This window comes from Corvus hawaiiensis, chromosome 23 (assembly GCF_020740725.1).
Source record: "Corvus hawaiiensis isolate bCorHaw1 chromosome 23, bCorHaw1.pri.cur, whole genome shotgun sequence".
NCBI classification, from domain to species: Eukaryota; Metazoa; Chordata; class Aves; order Passeriformes; family Corvidae; genus Corvus; species Corvus hawaiiensis.
This window is the reverse complement of record NC_063235.1, coordinates 4560785-4578627: the sequence shown is the minus strand read 5'-3', so window position 1 is coordinate 4578627 and position 17843 is coordinate 4560785. Positions and strand designations below refer to the sequence as shown.

The window sequence follows — 17843 nt, the reverse complement described above, 5'->3', positions numbered from 1 at the left end:
TCAATCGTCTCACAACCCTGTAACCAGTGGTCCTGAGTGACACCCTTTGAGCTCTCCTGGGCTGCAGCGGCTGCGCCAGGATCTCCCTCAGAGCAGAATTCCTCTTGGAGCTCATCCTGTTTGTGATACCCAGAGGACCAATGATGATGATGGAGCCTGGGCTGATACCCCCCACCCTGTGGGGTTCAACCCTTCACCGTTGAGAAGATGCATCAATGTGAGTATTTTGCTGGACTCAAAGATAATTTCTCACAGGTCTATTTCTTTGTGCAGGCTCTTTATGTCTGTGCTTGTGCACGTTATGGATGTTACTACTTTAGATGTATAATTCACTTAGAATTATGGTTATAGAAAATCCCATTTGAATAATTTTGTGTGAATTAAATTATTCAGTTGATCAAGTGCTGCTATTGCTGTGTTAATGAGGTATTGTTATGATTAAGTGTTGGTAAATCCTTTCGACTTAATCCACTGATCCAGTCTGAGGCTGAATTTAGTTAGGGGATCCTCTCTGCACCTGGTGACTCAGCTTGGGGAGTGTCCCTTACCTCCTTGCATACCTGACTTCTTCCTCCCTTCCTTTTTCTGTCCCCATTTCCACCTAAATCACTGGAGATTGTTTTTAATCCGATTTTCCTTGGTGTGATTTATCTACATCATAAGAAATAGAGTGACAAAATTATAGCAAACCTGCTTTTGCCAGCGATTCATGCCCAAACCTCTCATTCACGACAGGCTCAGGGATACAGCAACCACTCCAGAGGCTCCTTACTCAGAAGCCACAATTAAAATTATTTTAAAAGAAAACAAACATTTCTCATCAGAATTCCTGCCTGTTTCTGGCTCTCATTGTGGGCCAAGGCTGCTGAGCACCAGCAGCTTCCCAAGCTGCCTCTGGGCAAACCCACCATGCTGGGCTCTTGGAGTCCTGGCTGCAGCTGGGAAAATGGAATTTTCCTGTGGAAATTCGAGAAGGCTGGAGTGGCACTGCCCTGCTGCCCTGGGCTTCCTGGGGTCCAGTGAGCTCATGGATTCGGTGTTTATGGTGCAAAGCTGGGGCCTGAGCTGTACGCATCCCACGGGCACTCCAGCACAGTTTTGGGTGGATCCCGGCTCCACAGGACGCTGTGTCCCTGTGCCACATCCTGCACCACCAGCAGCTGAGGGCGGCTTCCAGAGGGGAATGGAGGTGCTGCTGGTGGGACAGCGGTGCTGTGGTTTGAATTCCTGGGCTTTGGGTGTGTGGGGTAGAATGAGATATGGGGGCCTGGACTGTCCCACCGCCGTCCTCACTGGGTGACGCCATGGGGTTGGGAATGGTGGCATGGCCCATGTCACCCTCCTTCCCTGCGACTGGATCATCTGTTCCCATTGCAGCTGGCACGAGCTGCCGCTGCCTGAATGGCCGCATAGAAGAACAAAGCACCACGGAGACCCGGGAGCACGGGCCTGACCAGGGACAGGGCAACACTGAGATGAGTCGTGTCCCTGCTGCAGCCACTCGTCAGCTCTACACGTGCTTCTGGTGGCCTGTCTGTGCTGGAAGCAGGGACGATTCTCCCTGCATTTCCCTTTGCCTAGCGCTCAGCAGACGCCTCCAGCGCAGCATTGGCTTTCACAGGGCTGGATCCGCTCCGCAGCCGGGCAGAGCGTGGGAGGAGGGTGCCGATCCCGCTTAGGAAACACAAAACAATAAAAGAGGAACAATGGAGCTTCCTTCCCATCGCCCCCAATACCAAACGCCACCAGAATGTGGCTCAGCTCCGAGCAGCGCCGCCGGGGCTGCTCCTGTGTCCCCTGACCCGAGGGAGGAACTGCAGACACCTCCTCCTCTTCCTTGCCCTGGCAAGGGATGCTGCGGGAGGGCGTGTGCCAAAGAGCATCGCCAAAGGGCTGCCCTGACCCGGCGCTGCTGCCAGAGGCATTCCCAGCTTTGGAAACTGCGTTTGGGCCAGGGCAGGCGGGGGTGCAGCGTGGCCGTGCCTGGGGAGAGGATTTTGTCAGCTGCCTGGGCTTCCAGGATAGCCAAACACGTGTTGCAGCCGGCCCAGGGGCCCAGGAAGGATTATAAAAACATCCAGACACCCAAACTTCCCAGATCATTATCAGGCAGAGAACACATTCTCATGGATTTGGTGCCTGTGTGGTGCCAAGCATGGGGAGATGCTCAGCCAGGTTGGCCACAAATGGGCATCTGGGGCAAGTTGGATCCGCACCTGAGTGGTACCCACGCCCCGAGTATCCCGTACCTGCATGTGGTGGGTGCTTAGGGACACGGGGCCAGAGCCCCCCGAGGGGCTGGTATCCACCCGCCCCAGCTGGCACCACCCGCACCTTGGCTGCTTGGGGCAACCAGCACCGTTCCAGCCCTGCCAACAAACCCTGTCCCCAGTGCACGAGCCCTCATGGGTGAAACATCTTTTGCATGGCCCCAGGGAGTGCCCGGCACCCTGGCCAAGCACATCTGGCTGAAAGCTGTGGGAGCTACCCCAGCAATGAGGACACCAGCCCGGAAACGCTTCTTTCCCAGAGAGATTCTCTTGTCCCATCCAGGATCCCGGCACTATCCCTCTGCCCCTTCAGCAAGTGCTGGACTATGGGGCCTGGACAGTGCCCAGGGCTGTCACCCACCCCGGTTTGGGTGACAGGAGTAGGGATGGGAGCTCTGCTTCCTGTGGGAGAGTAGAGGAGGGACCACCTGGCTCTGGGCAAGTGGAAAAGTGGGGAGTGTGGCTGGGGCTTGCCACAGCCAAGAACGGCAGCCAGGTTGTCCAGGTTTTCCAACACTGGCCAGGTTGTCCCCATGCTGGGGACATGAACTGGTTTAAACCCTCACCCTAGACCCTGTGAGTCCCGCACAGAACTACAACTCCTGCCAGTGTGCTCCATCAGGACACCAGCCAATGTCCCACTTTCCTGCAGGAGGGAACCATGCTGGAGGAGAACAAGGGCTGGAAAGCTCCTTCCGCCTCTGCAGGCACCGCCGCAACCAAAGCTCCTGCATCCTGTGGCTGCGGGAGCCTAGGATGTGGTTGGGACACGGTGCTGTGGCCGATGCCATCACAGGGCACACGGGGCTGGATGAGGGGCTGGCCCCAGGCACCGGGGTCCCACAGCATCACTCTCCGGCACCGCTCCCGCCCCATGTTCTGCATCGCCCCCTTGACCTGTTGCTATTGTCATCTCCAATATCACACAGGGATGTGAGAGGCTGGAAGTCGCCTCTTTTCCTGCCAGGTTAAATTGCTCACTAGGAATGTCTATTATTCCCACAAGTCAACTTTCCCCTCCGCGGTATGTGTCAGGGGTCAGGGCTGGCACCACATGAAAGCAACGGGTATTCAATAACCGAGAGCCGTGGAAAGGCTTCAGTCCAAGCCCAGCCACGTTGGGGTTTATTGATGCAGATGCCTTTCTCCATTTGTTTCCTATAAACAGCACATGGTAATATTTAGTAGGTTTCAAACAGAGCTTTTTGCATATTCTCCCTTGTCTGCAGTGAGCTGCTCAGTAGTAGACAGTTTTAATTTACTTAATGCAATTTCTGCTTTTTGTTCTTCCAGAAGGTCTGGGCTGGTTTTGACCCTGTCGTCCCAGCAAATTACTGTAATTCCCAAGGGAGCAGGAGTCTGGGATCCACTCTCTGCAGGGGTGAGGTCATGGGATCTCACTCCCCCCACATCCTCTGGGACACAGCCTCAGGAGCTGGGTGCGTGTTGGGGCTGTTTGGGGCTGCCCTGGCTGGTAAGGCCTGGCTCCTGCTCCTGGCCAGACAAAAAAAGCCACTTTATTGCAAAAGCTGCCACTTCCCCGTCCTCAGGGCTGGCAGAGGTCAGGGCAAAGCCCCGGGCGCTCAATGCCCAGGATGGCGCATGACCACAGGGTGACCCCTGGAGCAGGGAATGCCCACGAGCACGGAGCAGAGATCCCACCAGAGCAGGGCTCCTGGGGAGCACTTACACAAGAAAGGGAAGCAGGAACCCCTGCTCCTGGAGAGCAGCCTCTGCTGTTCCTTGTCTCCACACCCCTGGCAGCAGCACTACATAGCTGATACCAGCCATGGAGCAGCACCGAGCTGGCAGATAGAGGAGGCACAGATGGCCCTCCAGGTGATTTTTTGCCACTGTAAATGCCCACGGAGTCCTCCCTCTGCAGCAGCTACTTGGGCTGGTGGCAACAAGTCCCAGACACTGAGTACACAGCAGCATTCACAGACCCCAAACCACCCACACTGAGTGTCTGCCCCCAGTGCCACCGCAGTCCCTCCGTGTGTGGAATACTGGGCAGGTTTGTCCAGGCAGCAGCTTCCAGGCGTGCTGGCAGCCAGGAATTCTTGGTGCAGTGCTGCCGTCACCCTGCCAGCCCTGGGCACCCTGTCACGACTATCACCTTGCCAGCCTCAGGCAGCGGGTGAGCCCCTGCTGCTGCTCCCCAGCAGCACCTGCCAACAGAACACAGGCACGAGGAGACCAAAGAATTGACACCGCGACTCTTTTAATGCAATTGCTTCTAAAATGCAGCTTTAAAGTGACTTGGAATGGTCAACAATGAGAAATAAGGGATGGTTTTGAGCTCTGCAACGCGACCACGTGGCACCTCTGCCCTCAACACCCACTGCCACTGCCGGGCCACCGCCAGGCCTCCGACTGCTCTTGCAGCCACCCACTGTCCCTTCATAGGGCACATGTCACACAGGGCATCCAAAGGGACTCTCTGGGGCCAATAAAGGGACAGCGTGAACCATCCAGTGCCAAATGACCCAATATGCCTCCAAAAAAGCCAAAAAAGAGCAGCACAAGTAGCGGGTTGCTCCCTCTCACCTCACATTCGGGCATCAACCGACACAGATTCTGGAGCTCCCAAAGACCTCATGGGGCTGTGCCTTCATGCTATGTAAAGTGATTTGGGAACCTGATGCCTGACTGCGTTCTCTGGCTCTGGGTGGCAGAGGAAGCTGATGTTCCAATCTCTTGCTTTTTGTTATCTATTGCTTATGTATTTATTTTTCAGAGCAGCAAGTGCCACAGGTCAAGTAACTGGGAAATTCTGCTGCAGCCTGAACACCAGTGAGAATGAACCCCGGCACCGCACTGGTCACACCACGCAGCCTTTACACCCCCCAACAGCAGAACAGTGCCTGGAATGCCTTTAACACTTCCCAGGCCTCAGCCTGAGTTTGGTTCTCACTCCCGTGACTCCCCATGCAGCCCTGGGCAGTGCCCACTGTGGAGCACTGATGCCATTCTATCCACTCTTTCTCCACGTAAAATAGTTCCTACTGCTCCACTGGAGTTTGACTCCCAAGAGGGGAGTGGTGAGGCTTCTGGGGGAGGGACACTGGAAAGGCATGGGACTCTCAGATTTCTGTGGTGCCATGGCCCCCTGAGCAGAGCAGCCCCCACCCTGGTGCCAGCACTCCAACAGCTCTCCCCAGTCACCCCTTTGGATCAAGCCTGCATTTGCCAATGACTTCAGAATCAAGTGCAGGAAGCCAGTTTGCTCTACAGAAACACTACACACTTATCTCCAAACAGATTTTAAACACCTCGTTTAAGGAAGGACAGGGTTTAGCAGGGAATTAGTGGGCTCTTGTAGCTTGGTCTCCAATTCTGGCCATCCAACACCGATCCAGATGTGAAGAGACCGGAGCTCTCCTGGAGTGTGAGCAGCTGTTCTCACACAACTCAGGTCACAATTGGAAACTGAGCGTAGGAAGCCCCCGGAGGGAAAGTAAAGGACATCACCTGATGAAAAAGCTTCAGAATGAACCTGGGAAATAAACACCAACCAGACAATCGTCTTCTACAGAGGATGGAAGTGAGAGTAGAAGAAAATAACACCTGAAACAGTCAGTGAGTCAGTCTGAGTGTGCAGGGGCAGGAGATCCCTATGGATCTGTGAGGAAAACTAATGGCCAAACCCAGCTGGTCCCTCCAGTCCCCAGGGAGATGGGGCCGTGGTTCACTCCTCCCCAGCTGGAAGGTTGTCTTCAATCCTCCTGATGAACTTCATCCGTATTTCTGTGACGCTGTCGCCCTTCAGGGTATCCTGGACAAACTTCACGTCGACAGCCATCTGCACCTAAGTGAGGGAAGAGGAGAGAGGAGCTGCTAACTCCCTCCTCACAGCAGCTTCTCCAGGGACTGGACGATCCTGGAGCACCAGCTTAAGGGCTCTGAGGGCATGATATGACATACAGGATTCTACATAGTCCTAAATTTGAGACACAGCTGTTCTCTTGTCCTGGCCAATTCCCAGCTTGGGCTCACAGCAGCTGCAGAGTGAGGATTTTGAAGCTTCATACAAACTCAGGGAGATACAAGTGCTTGAACTTGGGTCATGAACTGAAGAGGTTCAGGCACCACCTCTGGGCCTCAGCTGCCACACATGACTGCAGCCAAGTGCTCCTGCAGCCCAGCCCTTCTCCTGGGAATGCATCTCAAGTCCAAAGCAAACCCAGAAGTCACGAACATGGACCAGAACTGAAGTATCTGCTGACACCTGGCTATCCATACACCCATCCCAAGGGAAGAGAGAGGTGGCTCACCATTTCCAGGGCACCTCGCAGCACCCCACAGAGCAGGTTGGAGTAGATGAGGGTTGAGTGGTTGTCAGGGAGCTCCACAAAGTCCACCAAGGGGTTGTTTTCCAAAATCAGGGAGAACTCGTCGCCCCCAGGACTCCAGTTGGTGATGCTCGGAGTGATGCCCAGGTACATCTTAAATGCAATCTGTTGTGTCAAACAGGAAGAACAAGAACAGGTGAGGCAGCAGCACATCTTTGGTCTTTGTAAAATTACTCAAGGAGTTTGCAAACACCTCTCCTTTCTTCCAGTTCCCACCAGCAAGCAGTACTTCGGCTAAAGCTTTTTTTTAACTCCCCAAAATCTCCATCAGACTCTCAGAACAGTCCTGTGAATAGCAAATATTCCATCCTCACATGCAAAACCCCGAAAAAACCTGACAAAGCTGTGCTTGGACACTTACCTTTGCAATAACATCCGCAGTTTCACGGAAATCGTGGCATCTCCCAACATTGGAACGGGCCAGGAAGTCCTCGATGAGCCGGACACCGATGTTGTAACCCCTGTAAAGGGACCAGAGCAGCAGCTTTAGAAAGACAACAAATATTTATAAAATAAGACAGCAGAGAAGCAAAGCCTAATCTGAGAAACGTCAACGTTAAATAACTTCAGCCTGCCAGGACTTTGCTCCCGGAGCAGCACGTATGGATGTGGCTGTGATCCCTGCCGTGATCCCACACGGCTCCAGCACAGCACATCCCCTCCCATTTGTGCATCCACTCACATTTTGTCCAGCTGCTTGTTGACGTCGTCGTCGTTCTCGTAGTCCTTGCAGAGCTGGGTGACCAGGGCGCCGTAGGTGAGCGTGAACAGCTCCGAGTTCTGCGCACAGGGAAAGAGATTCACACAACAGAACGCGCCCCAGCTCCGCTGCCTCCGTGTCCAGCGCCGCCACCCTCGGCACGCAGAGGGGAACAGGGACCTGCTGTCTCAAAGGAATCTGGTGCTTAATAAGGAGAGATCCCAGCTCCAATTCTGGCAACAACTTCATTCTCCTTGGAACAGGGCTTGGAGGAACCTGGTCTACTGGAAGGTTGTCCCTGCCCTTAGCAAGGGTGGAACTGGATGAGTTTTAAGATCCCTTCCAACCCAAACCATTCTGGGATTTTGGGAAAGAGACCAACACCTCCTGGATAGCTGGAGGTGCCATGCCAGGGCCCTGAATTTACCTCAACTACTGGCCTAGAGCTGAGATCTTACTCAAACTCTTCCCTCTGTTTTGTGAACATGCTACAAACGGGCAGTGCCTGTTAGGTTCCAGCTCTGGTCCTTCCAACAGGCCCAAAATGCTCCTCCAGTCAGGGATTTATGAAATTCTGTACCAAGAAAAAGGACTCGTCTGGTCCCTAGAAAGTTGTCCAGGCACAGAATTTGCTTCACAGATTGAAATCAGCTCCTCAGACCCAGAATAGGCTCAGGGAGGCCAAACCCAGGCCAGCTCAGCACACAGGTTCTGTGCACGTCCACTGGGACTGGCCACAACCAAAGTCACTCATGTTTTCTTTGTACGATTGTCAGATTTGCAGAAAATTTGTGAAAAAAGGGAAAAGTTCTCCTCTCCCAGCCACCACCTTCGATCCTCACCCTTAAATGATGTCAAAGAGCATTTTTGGGGAGCCTTAAGTCAGACCAGTGATTAATGAGGTCATTACAGGCTGCAGAACAAAACTCTGCAAAAGGAAGTATTTTGGGGAACAAACAAACCCCCAGCACTGCTTTCTGCTGTCAGTTTTGGCATGCAGAGGGATCACAGGGGCTGACCTGGGATCTGTCACCTACCATGAGCTGCAGAGAGGCAGAAGGTGAAATGAATGGCAAATACCAATACTAGAGAATGAAAGCAGCAGCAGGCAGAGAGGGAAAAGAGACAAGATCAGAGTTAAGTGACAACACAGATCACCACAAGTTCACACAAAGCCACAACAAACACACAGAGGAAACACCCCCAAACAAACAGAAATTGGGTTTGTAGAGGACACAGGGAATTCCACCTTGTCTTGTTCCTGGATTAGGAAAAAATTCTTCCCTGTGAGGGTGGGCAGGCCCTGGCACAGGGTGCCCAGAGCAGCTGGGGCTGCCCCTGGATCCCTGGCAGTGTCCAAGGCCAGGCTGGACAGTGGGGCTGGGAGCAGCCTGGGACAGTGGGAGGTGTCCCTGCCCATGGCAGGGGTGGGATGGGATGAGCTTTAAGGCCCCTTTCAATCCGTACCACTCTGTGATTCTGGGATTGCCATTCACAAGGACAACAGCAACCAAAAGGCTTCAGGTATGAAAACAACCAGTCAGGCTGCTTGGAGCTGTTGCCCCACTTTGGATCTAAAGAACTGAACACATTATTCAGGGGTTTTATTTAAAAACTTGCTCTCCTCTCAGAAAACTAAAGGTTGGGCAATTCGCATCACTGGAAGGACAAGGTGGAAGTTCCTTTGGCTCAGCTGGAGTCAGAGACTTGGCAGAGAATTTAACAGACATGCAGAAGAGGTTGTGTTGGTTTTAAGAGTTTCAGTCTTCTAGTAAAGACAGAGGTGAAGAGGGGATGGGGATGGATGGAGGGAATCCAGCTGTCCCCAGCCTGAGGTGCTGTCATGGTGTGAGGCCATGGAAGTGTCACCTGCCACCATCAGCCCCAACACACCCAGAGGTGATCTCAGTTATTGCTGAGACGTTGTTATTAAAGGCAACTTAAGCTGTTACAATAAGGCAAACTCCTACATTCAGATTTGGACAAATTTTTTTCATTTTCAGCCCATCTGATGCAATTAAAGTGCCCAAAACTTCTCCAGTATTTTTATTATTTGACACTGCAGAGCAGTGTACAGTCTCCACACGATGCATCTGTTCTATGGCTACGGAAGTGTCGGAACTCCAGTGAATTAACACCATTTTTTAAGCAATCATTGCATTTAAGGAGCTGAATCCCTAGAAAAGAATTCCCTGGGTGTGGAGAGGCAGGAGGGGGCAGCTAAGCCTGACCCAGCACCTCCTCACGGCCAAAGAGGGAGAAAAAACCCCAGGTTTTATTTTTTATTACTCCTTTTGCATTAAAAATTAATGAATTCGACCTGGTTTGACCCAGAATCCGAGCTCAGCTCCGGAGCTTTGGGCTTCATCTCTCAGTTCCTGACTCAGCTGGGCTGATAACGCGGAATGAGTTGGAGAGGGGAAGCGAGACACGCCAGGGAAGCATTTTGGGTGTGAACTTCCCACAAACGAGAGCGCCCGGTGCCGCTGATGGCTGCCCGGTCCCACCGCACCGAGCGCTCCGGGCCGGGCCCGATCACCCCCGCCCCGGGCCGGTCCCCCGGGTGCCCCGCGCCCTGCGCTCGCCGCGCCGGCCCCTCCGTTACCATTTTCTTGCTCTCGGTGCCGCGCCCGCCCTGCCGCGACATCGTGTCCGCCCGGCCCGGCCCGGCCCGGCCCAGCCGCTCCGTCCGCCGCGGGGCACCAAGGGACCCCCGGGCCACCGCAGGGCACCACGGGACACGCAGTCCCCGCCGCGCCGCCCTCCGCGCCCCGCCCGCACCACTGGACTACAAGTCCCAGAGCGCACCGCGCGCACGCTGGGTTCAATCTGCCCCGAGTCACGTGACTGGAGGACACCGACCAATCCCGGCACGTAGGGGAGGTCAGGTGACGGCAGCGGTCGCCGCCAGGGGGCGCTACTGCCCGCCGCCAGCGTGGTGCCGCCGCTGTCGAGGCCCCGTTGGGCCCGGCCGCTCCCGGGACCGCCGCTCCCGCTCCCCCGGCCTCACGTCCCGAGGTGTCCGCCGGGAGCGTGCGGCCCCTGCTCGGCCGGTGACGGGATGGTGGCCCTGGTGCTGCTCCCTGCGGTCGGTCCCGGCGCTGGCGGCCTGGTGCTGCCGGCTTCCTGCAGGCCTCCCCGCGGCCCCCCAGCCCCGGCTGACGTTGCTGGGTCAGTAACTCCTCACGGGCCGTCGGCAGAGCAAGGGTCTCGCCATGGGAAAGGGACTTTTCCCGGTGCACCTGGGCTGGGCTCCTGCTCCCACCTTGGTCCCACACTGCCACCTTGGAATCGGAATAGAATCATGGAATATCCCGAGCTGGAAGGGACCCACAAGGATCATCGAGTCCAACTCCTGGCCCTGCATGGGACACCCCAACAATCCCACCATATGCCTGGGAGCATTGTCCAAACGCTCCTTGAGCTCTGCCAGGGCCAGGCCCTGCGGAGCCTGTTTCTGTGCCTCCCTTGCCCAGCTCCAGGGGCTCAGCAGAGGCTGATTCCTGGGGAAAGGGTGACTGGTGTCCCTGGGTGGATGAAGTGAGGCCTGTGCTGGCAGGATTGGGCAGGCTCCGAGCCTCAGGCTGCGGCTCAGAACAGGAGCAGGTTTCCAGCCTGTGAGAACTGCAAATAGCCCCCAAGAACAGAGCAAAGGACAGGGTGTCACAGAAACCAGCCTGGCCTGGGGCTCCAGGAACTGCAGGGAATATTCCCTGGAACAACCCAGCTTCCCCTAACCCTCCTCAAGCCAGCATTGCCCCTAGAGCACCAGGTTCTGCTCCCAGACAGACTGTGCCTGCTGTTGTTACTTATTTATTTAATCTCCTGTAACTTATTTATTCCATTATGTCTCTGTCCCAGACCTGTCACTGAGCGAGTGCTGAGCCCTGACCCAGCTGGGTGGTGTGCCGGGGGCAGGACATGCTCTGGGCACAGGGGGTCTCCCCCCACTCCTGCGGGCTGCTCAGGAATTCAGCAGCTGGGAGCTGGCTCGCTGTCACCGCCGAGCAGGAGCGTGGGGACCGGCTGCAGTGACCCGCTGGCATTGCCTTACATGGCTGCATCCCTGGGACACTGCCGGCTGCGAGGTACCGGGCCTGGCACTGGAGTGTGGTGTGGTTGTCCCGGGCTGGGGAGCTGCCAGCGTCACCTCCATTGTGCCAGTAAGCTGATGAGATGTCTGTGCTCCCTGTCTCCAGCCCGGCAGTGCCAGGTCCCCTCCTGCTCCCAATCCCAAATGCCACCTTGTGCTCTCTGCCACAATGGCTCCACTGTGCTGGTGGCTACTGGAGATCATTGAATCCTAGAACACCCTGAGTTGGAAGGGACCCACAAGGACTATGGAGTTCAGCCCTTGGCCCTGCCCAGACACCCCAACAATCCCACCATGTGCCTGAGAGCGTCGTCCAAACGCTCCTGGAGCTCTGGCAGCCTCCGGGCCGCGCCCATTCCCTGGGGAGCCTGGGCAGTGCCCAGCAACCTCTGGGGGAAGAACGTTTTCCTAACATTCAACTAAGAAGGCACCATGTCCCCGGTCACTGCAGAGGTCCCTGGCAGTGTCCCCCCATGCTGAGCTGGAGGGCATGAGGGGCACATAGGCCCGCGCTGGCATCTCATTCCGTGTCTGGCCAAAACGCCCGGTGAGCACATGGAGATCCTTCCCAGGTGGAGCCGTTACTGCTCCCCGGCCCCGGGCAGGGGCCGAGCCGGCCCCGCTGCAGCCGAGGGCACCGAGAACCGGTCTGACGGCGCCGGGCGGCTCTGCCGGTTCCCGCCCGCAGACGGGAGATGCTCCGGAAGACGGGTGGAACCGAACGCCGCGACCTGTCACCGCGGCGGGGCCCGGCTGCGCGGAGCTCGGGGATACATATACAGACCCCGATGCACCGGGCGCATCTCGCAAATCGGCCCGGGGGGCGGCGGGGACCTGGCAGAGCCCCGTGCCCCCGACTCGTCCCGTCCCATCCCGCCGCGCTCCGCCCCGTCCGGTGGGCGCAGGACCGGCTGCAGCGCGCTCCGCCCCTCCGCGCCCATCGCCGGGGCCTCGGGGCGCGGGGACCGGGCCGAGCCGTGCTGTGCAGATCCCGGGAACCGGGCCGGGCCATGCCGTGCGGATCGCGGGGGCCGAGCCGTGCCGTGCGGCGCGGGGCTCGCCCGGGAGCGGCGCTGGGGCTGCGGGTCCTGGTGCTGAGCGCGGCGCTGGGCGCGGGGGCGGTCCGGGCTCAGCCGCCTCCCTTCCCTTTCTGGGACCCCTCGCTGCCCTGGCACCGCCGCCTCGACGACCTGCTGGGCCGGCTGAGCCCCGCCGAGCTGGTGCTGCAGGTGAGGGGGCGGCGGGACCCCCCCCCGGACCCCCGCGGGATTCCCCGCTCAACGCCGCTGCCCCGCAGGTGGCGAGGGGCGGAGCGATGGGGAACGGCCCCGCGCCCCCCATCCCGCGCTTGGGCATCTCGCCCTACAACTGGAACACGGAGTGCCTGCGGGGCGACGCCGAGGCACCCGGATGGGCCACGGCCTTCCCGCAAGCGTTGGGGCTCGCCGCCGCCTTCAGGTACCGGCAGCGGGCACCGGGCACCCTGGGGTGTGGCATGTGGCCTTGTGAGACAGGTCCCCCCTTGCCTACGCCACCCTGACACCCCTGTACTGTCCCCACAGCCCCGAGCTCATCTACCGTGTGGCTAACGCCACGGCCACCGAGGTGAGAGCCAAGCACAACAGCTTTGCTGCTGCTGGCCGCTACAGTGACCACACCGGGCTCAGCTGCTTCAGCCCTGTCCTGAACATCATGAGGCACCCACTGTGGGGGAGGAACCAGGTGCCAGCCTGGGAGGGTGTCCCCTGGCTGGGATTGGACCGTGGCTGACCAGCTGGACGTGGCCATGGCTTGCCAGGCTGTGGGGGTGTGGGGACGGGGCTCCCAGCGGTGACCCGCCTGTGCCTCGGACAGGAGACCTATGGGGAAGACCCGTTCCTGAGTGGGGAGCTGGCCCGCAGCTTCGTGCAGGGGCTGCAGGGGCAGCACCCCCGTTATGTCAAGGCCAGCGCTGGCTGCAAACACTTCAGTGTGCACGGAGGCCCTGAGAACATCCCCGTCTCCAGGCTCAGCTTCGACGCCAAGGTGAGCGCAGCAGGGCCAGGGGTGTTAGGAGGGCAGAGGACTCTCCAGGTGCTGACCCTGCTCTGCCGTGGCGCTTGCAGGTGCTGGAGCGGGACTGGCGCATGACCTTCCTGCCCCAGTTCCAGGCGTGTGTGCGTGCTGGCTCCTACAGCTTCATGTGCAGCTACAACAGGTGTGGAGCGTGGCAGGGGCCACGTGGGCTGGGCTGCCCTTGGCATGGCCAGTGCCCCGCTCTCCCGGCTGCCCCATCCCCTCTCCAACAGGATCAACGGCGTTCCTGCCTGTGCCAACAAGAAGCTGCTGACGGACATCCTGCGTGGCGAGTGGGGGTTTGATGGGTACGTGGTGAGCGACGAGGGGGCTGTGGAGCTCATCATGCTGGGGCACCACTACACGCGCACCTTCCTGGAGACAGCAGTTGGTGAGCTCGCGGGCTGGGCATGGGGTCAGTCCCCAGGCATTGTGCAGCCGTGATGGGAGTTCTCTCTTCTCCCTGGCACGGCAGCCTCAGTGAATGCTGGCTGCAACCTGGAGCTCTCCTATGGCATGAGGAACAACGTCTTCATGCGCATCCCTCAGGCTCTGGCCATGGGCAACATCACACTCCAGGTGAGTGAGGGGAGTGGGACCAGGGGCGTGGGCAGACAGCCTGGGCTGTTCCTACCGAGCACAACTGGGGCATTGGGTTGGGGTCCCCACAGATGCTGCGTGACCGGGTCCGGCCCCTCTTCTACACACGGATGCGGCTGGGCGAGTTTGACCCCCCAGCCATGAACCCCTACAGCTCCCTGGACCTGAGTGTGGTGCAGAGCCCTGAGCACCGCAACCTCTCGCTGGAAGCTGCTGTCAAGAGCTTTGTGCTGCTGAAGAATGTGCGGGGAACGCTGCCCCTGCGGGCCCAGGACCTGTCTGGCCAGCGCCTTGCGGTGAGCCCCTGCAAGGGGGTGGGCAGGGGGACGTGCTGGCTCCACACCCGTGGCACACAGGTGTCACAGGGCTGCTGGTGCCCACCCTCACCCCTCTGCCCTCTGCAGGTTGTGGGTCCCTTTGCTGACAATCCCCGGGTACTGTTTGGGGACTATGCACCAGTGCCAGAGCCTCAGTACATCTACACTCCCCGGTGAGATAGCGTGGTGCCACCTCATGTCCCCCTCTCCTGCTCACTGTCCCTCTCTTCTGGGCACTGTCCAGGGCTGCTGCTGGAGCTGCTTGGCCCTTGGCTGGTGGCCAGGGCAAGGGGCGTGTCCCCATTGTGCCCCTACCCTGGGGCACAGCTGCCCCTGTGTCCTCTGCTCTTCCCTGGTGCAGGAGGGGGCTGGAGATGCTGGGGGCCAATGTCAGCTTCACGGCGGGCTGCAGCGAGCCACGGTGCCAGCAGTACTCACGGGCAGAGCTGGTGAGGGTGGTGGGGGCGGCTGACGTGGTGCTGATCTGCCTGGGGACAGGTAGGTGGGAGCGGGAGGGCACTGGGTGGGCACTGCCAGGGGCAGGGGAGTGCTCTGGGAGAGGGGGGGTGCCCATGAGCCCCTCTGAGGCGGTCAGTGCCCCTCTGCCCTGTCTGCCCAGAGGGGTGTAAGAGGCTGTCCTTGGCTGTCCCCACCTAGGGGTAGATGTGGAGACAGAGGCAAAAGACCGGAGTGACCTGTCTCTGCCGGGGCACCAGCTGGAGCTACTGCAGGATGCTGTTCAGGCGGGTAGGGCCTCTGTGGGACCTCAACCTGCCCAGGTGTTTCCCATCCGTGGGACACCCCAGGGCCATCCCAGCAGTGCCAGTACAGGGCTCTCGGTGACGGCCACCTCCCTGCAGCCGCTGGGCGCCCCATCATTCTGCTGCTGTTCAATGCGGGGCCCCTGGATGTGAGCTGGGCACAGGCACATGACAGCGTGGGAGCCATCCTGGCCTGCTTCTTCCCTGCCCAGGCCACTGGCTTGGCCATAGCCAGGGTCCTGCTGGGCGAGGCAGGGGCCAGCCCGGCTGGCCGGCTGCCGGCCACTTGGCCTGCAGGCATGCACCAGGTAAGGGCAGGGCTGCTGGTGGCACTCATAGCCTTTCCCTGCCTCGGTGGCTGGAGCAGCTGTGGGATGCAGGGCTGGTGCTTGCTTGTGCCTGCCCAGCCCTGCCCTGTTCCACTGGCCCCTTGTCCCACAGGTGCCGCCAATGGAGAACTACACCATGGAGGGACGGACATACCGGTACTATGGGCAGGAGGCTCCGCTCTACCCTTTTGGGTATGGGCTGTCCTACACCACCTTCCGCTATCGGGACCTGGTGCTGAGCCCCCCAGTGCTGCCCGTCTGTGCCAACCTCTCTGTGTCTGTGGTGCTGGTGAACACGGGGCTGCGGGACAGCGAGGAGGTGGGCACAGCTGCTCTGCACTGAGCCGGCTGTGCGGGGTACAGACGTGCCCAAGCTTCTCCCTGCAAGGGGGCTGCTGTGAGGTCCCATTGTGCTGACTGCCATCCCTCTGTGCAGGTGGTGCAGCTGTACCTGCGCTGGGAGCAGTCATCTATGCCGGTGCCCCGCTGGCAGCTGGTGGCTTTCCGCCGTGTGGCCGTGCTGGCCGGCCGGGAGACCAAGCTGTCCTTCCAGGTGCTGGCCGAGCAGCGCGCGATCTGGGCGCAGGACTGGTGCCTGGAGCCCGGCACCTTCACCCTCTTTGCTGGTGGGCAGCAGCCGGGCCAGAAGACGCGGGCGCCCTCGGAGGTGCTGAGCGCGCGGTTCAGTGTCACCGGCACGGCCCGGCCCCTCCGTGGGTGTTAGCGGCGGCCGGTGGCCACGGGGTGCTGGCAGAGAGAAGGGACGCGAGGTACCCTGTGTGCCGCGGGCAGCGTGGTGGTTCTCTGCCCTGCAATAAAGTGCTGGTGCTCCGTGGCAGCTGTGTGGTGCCTCCCCTCCATCCTCCCGGCACGGCTCTGGGATCTCCCCGGAGCAGGACCGCACTGCTCTTGCCCTACCCAGTGCTTTCACCCTTCTCCCGTCGCTGTCGCACCCCGAGGTGCTGCTGCAGCCCCACACCCTGTCCGTGCCCCACACCGGCCACGGGGCAGCGGCCGCCCGGACCCGCGTGTGCTGCGGCCACACGTGCCTGCGCCTCCCGCTCTATTTATAGCTGCCGGGCTGCTCCAGCGCATTCCCTGGGCTGCGGGTGACTGGCAGCCCTGGGAGGCTCGGGAGGGCAGGGCCTGACCGTTCTTCCGAGGTAGGATCTACTTCCCAGGCAGCATCCAGGGAACGGGCAGGATGCTGCAGGGAAGGGGGCAGAGATGCAGCTGTTGGAGCGACCAAGCCCTGCGCTGGTCTGAGGGACAGGTCCAACCCTGCAGCAGCTCGGGGGCTGTGGAACAGCGCTGGGATGTGATTCTGGCAGCAATGCTGGCGGGGAGCCGGAGCCAGGCAGGAACTCCTCCGGATGGTGTTGGAAGACTGTGATCTCCTCCAGCCCCGAGGCCGGAGGCCAAGGTGGGGGTGGCAGGGAGCGCCTGGGGCTGCCCAGGCCTGACCCCATGACATCAGGACACTAATTACAGATGCGGCTTGGGATAATTACAGAGCAGGCACGAGCTGTGGCAGGGCAGGGCACAGCCTGCTGTGGCTCAGCCCATTGCTGGCCCATTTGTCACTGATACCCAGAGGGGATTGTCCTGCAGCAGCCGGGATTTGCCATGGACAGTGGCGTAGCCCCATGGCAAAATGCTGGGGGTCTGGTTGTAGCCCTGAAATGCTGCTGGTGATGGGTTTCTATTGCATCCATCTGCCCCAGGACAGGACACAGGCACTGACACTCGTCCCCAGGATCCTGTTGGGTCACTGCCCCATGGCTAGTGGGAATCAGCTGGAGTGTTTTGGGGACCAGGATTCAGATCAGCCCTTGTGGGCACCATGTCACAGAGCAGCAGGGTGGGAGCAGCCTGGGGCCAGTGCAAAGTCCTGGGGCTGAGGAGAGGTGGGAGCAGAGGGATGGGGAGCAGGTGGAAATGGGTGGGATGGGGTGTCCCACATGGAACTTTGCTCAGAGGTGCAGGCAGGGTTTGTTTGCCCTCCTTATCCCTGTTTGCTCCCAGAGTCCCACAGCGTCAGCTCATGCTGGCAGGGCTGAGCTGTGGCTGTAGTTGTCCTTTGACTTTGAGGTGCTGATCCCTTCGGGTCCCTACAATCAGTGTCAGGGCCAGGTGTTGGGCCTCGGGGTGCAGCCCCCTGCCCAGGCTGGCCTGAGGAATCCCACGCTGCAGGGCTGAGGAGCACAGGGAGTGCTGGGGCATGCAGCAGCTAGGGCTGGGTGCCGTGCTCATCATGAGCTCATCGGATTTTCCATCAGCTCAGGGAGGGCAGCTGTTCCCAGCACCACGGGAATGGGGGGGCTGGACCCAGGAACCCCAACACAGCAGGGCTCTGCCTGCAG

General features: G+C 59.3%; 2 protein-coding genes across 4 annotated transcripts; one reads left to right on the top strand and one right to left on the bottom strand.

Annotated features, from left to right (window-relative positions):
- Positions 1 to 4477: 4477 nt before the first annotated feature.
- Positions 4478 to 10040, bottom strand: TRAPPC3 (trafficking protein particle complex subunit 3). Of its 2 annotated transcripts, XM_048327286.1 has the most exons (6): positions 9931 to 10036; positions 8363 to 8410; positions 7308 to 7405; positions 6987 to 7086; positions 6548 to 6730; positions 4478 to 6081 (listed from the first exon to the last, which is right to left on the bottom strand). In XM_048327286.1, the coding sequence occupies exons 1-6, from the start codon at positions 9970 to 9972 to the stop codon at positions 5962 to 5964; spliced, it is 591 nt and encodes a 196-aa protein (XP_048183243.1). In that variant the 5' UTR covers positions 9973 to 10036; the 3' UTR covers positions 4478 to 5961. The 2 variants fall into 2 exon arrangements, with proteins under 2 accessions (XP_048183243.1, XP_048183244.1); XM_048327287.1 differs by lacking the exon at positions 8363 to 8410 and having other exon boundaries at positions 9931 to 10040.
- A 2295-nt stretch (positions 10041 to 12335) lies between these two features.
- LOC125337520 (probable beta-D-xylosidase 2) lies at positions 12336 to 16315 on the top strand. 2 transcript variants are annotated; one of them, XM_048327360.1, is made up of 14 exons: positions 12336 to 12647; positions 12716 to 12876; positions 12981 to 13023; positions 13273 to 13443; positions 13524 to 13615; positions 13707 to 13864; positions 13949 to 14052; positions 14145 to 14369; positions 14478 to 14563; positions 14752 to 14888; positions 15048 to 15137; positions 15251 to 15459; positions 15593 to 15799; positions 15917 to 16315. In XM_048327360.1, the coding sequence occupies exons 1-14, from the start codon at positions 12429 to 12431 to the stop codon at positions 16202 to 16204; spliced, it is 2190 nt and encodes a 729-aa protein (XP_048183317.1). In that variant the 5' UTR covers positions 12336 to 12428; the 3' UTR covers positions 16205 to 16315. The 2 variants fall into 2 exon arrangements, with proteins under 2 accessions (XP_048183317.1, XP_048183316.1); XM_048327359.1 differs by having other exon boundaries at positions 12338 to 12647; positions 12981 to 13140.
- The last annotated feature ends 1528 nt before the right edge of the window (positions 16316 to 17843 follow it).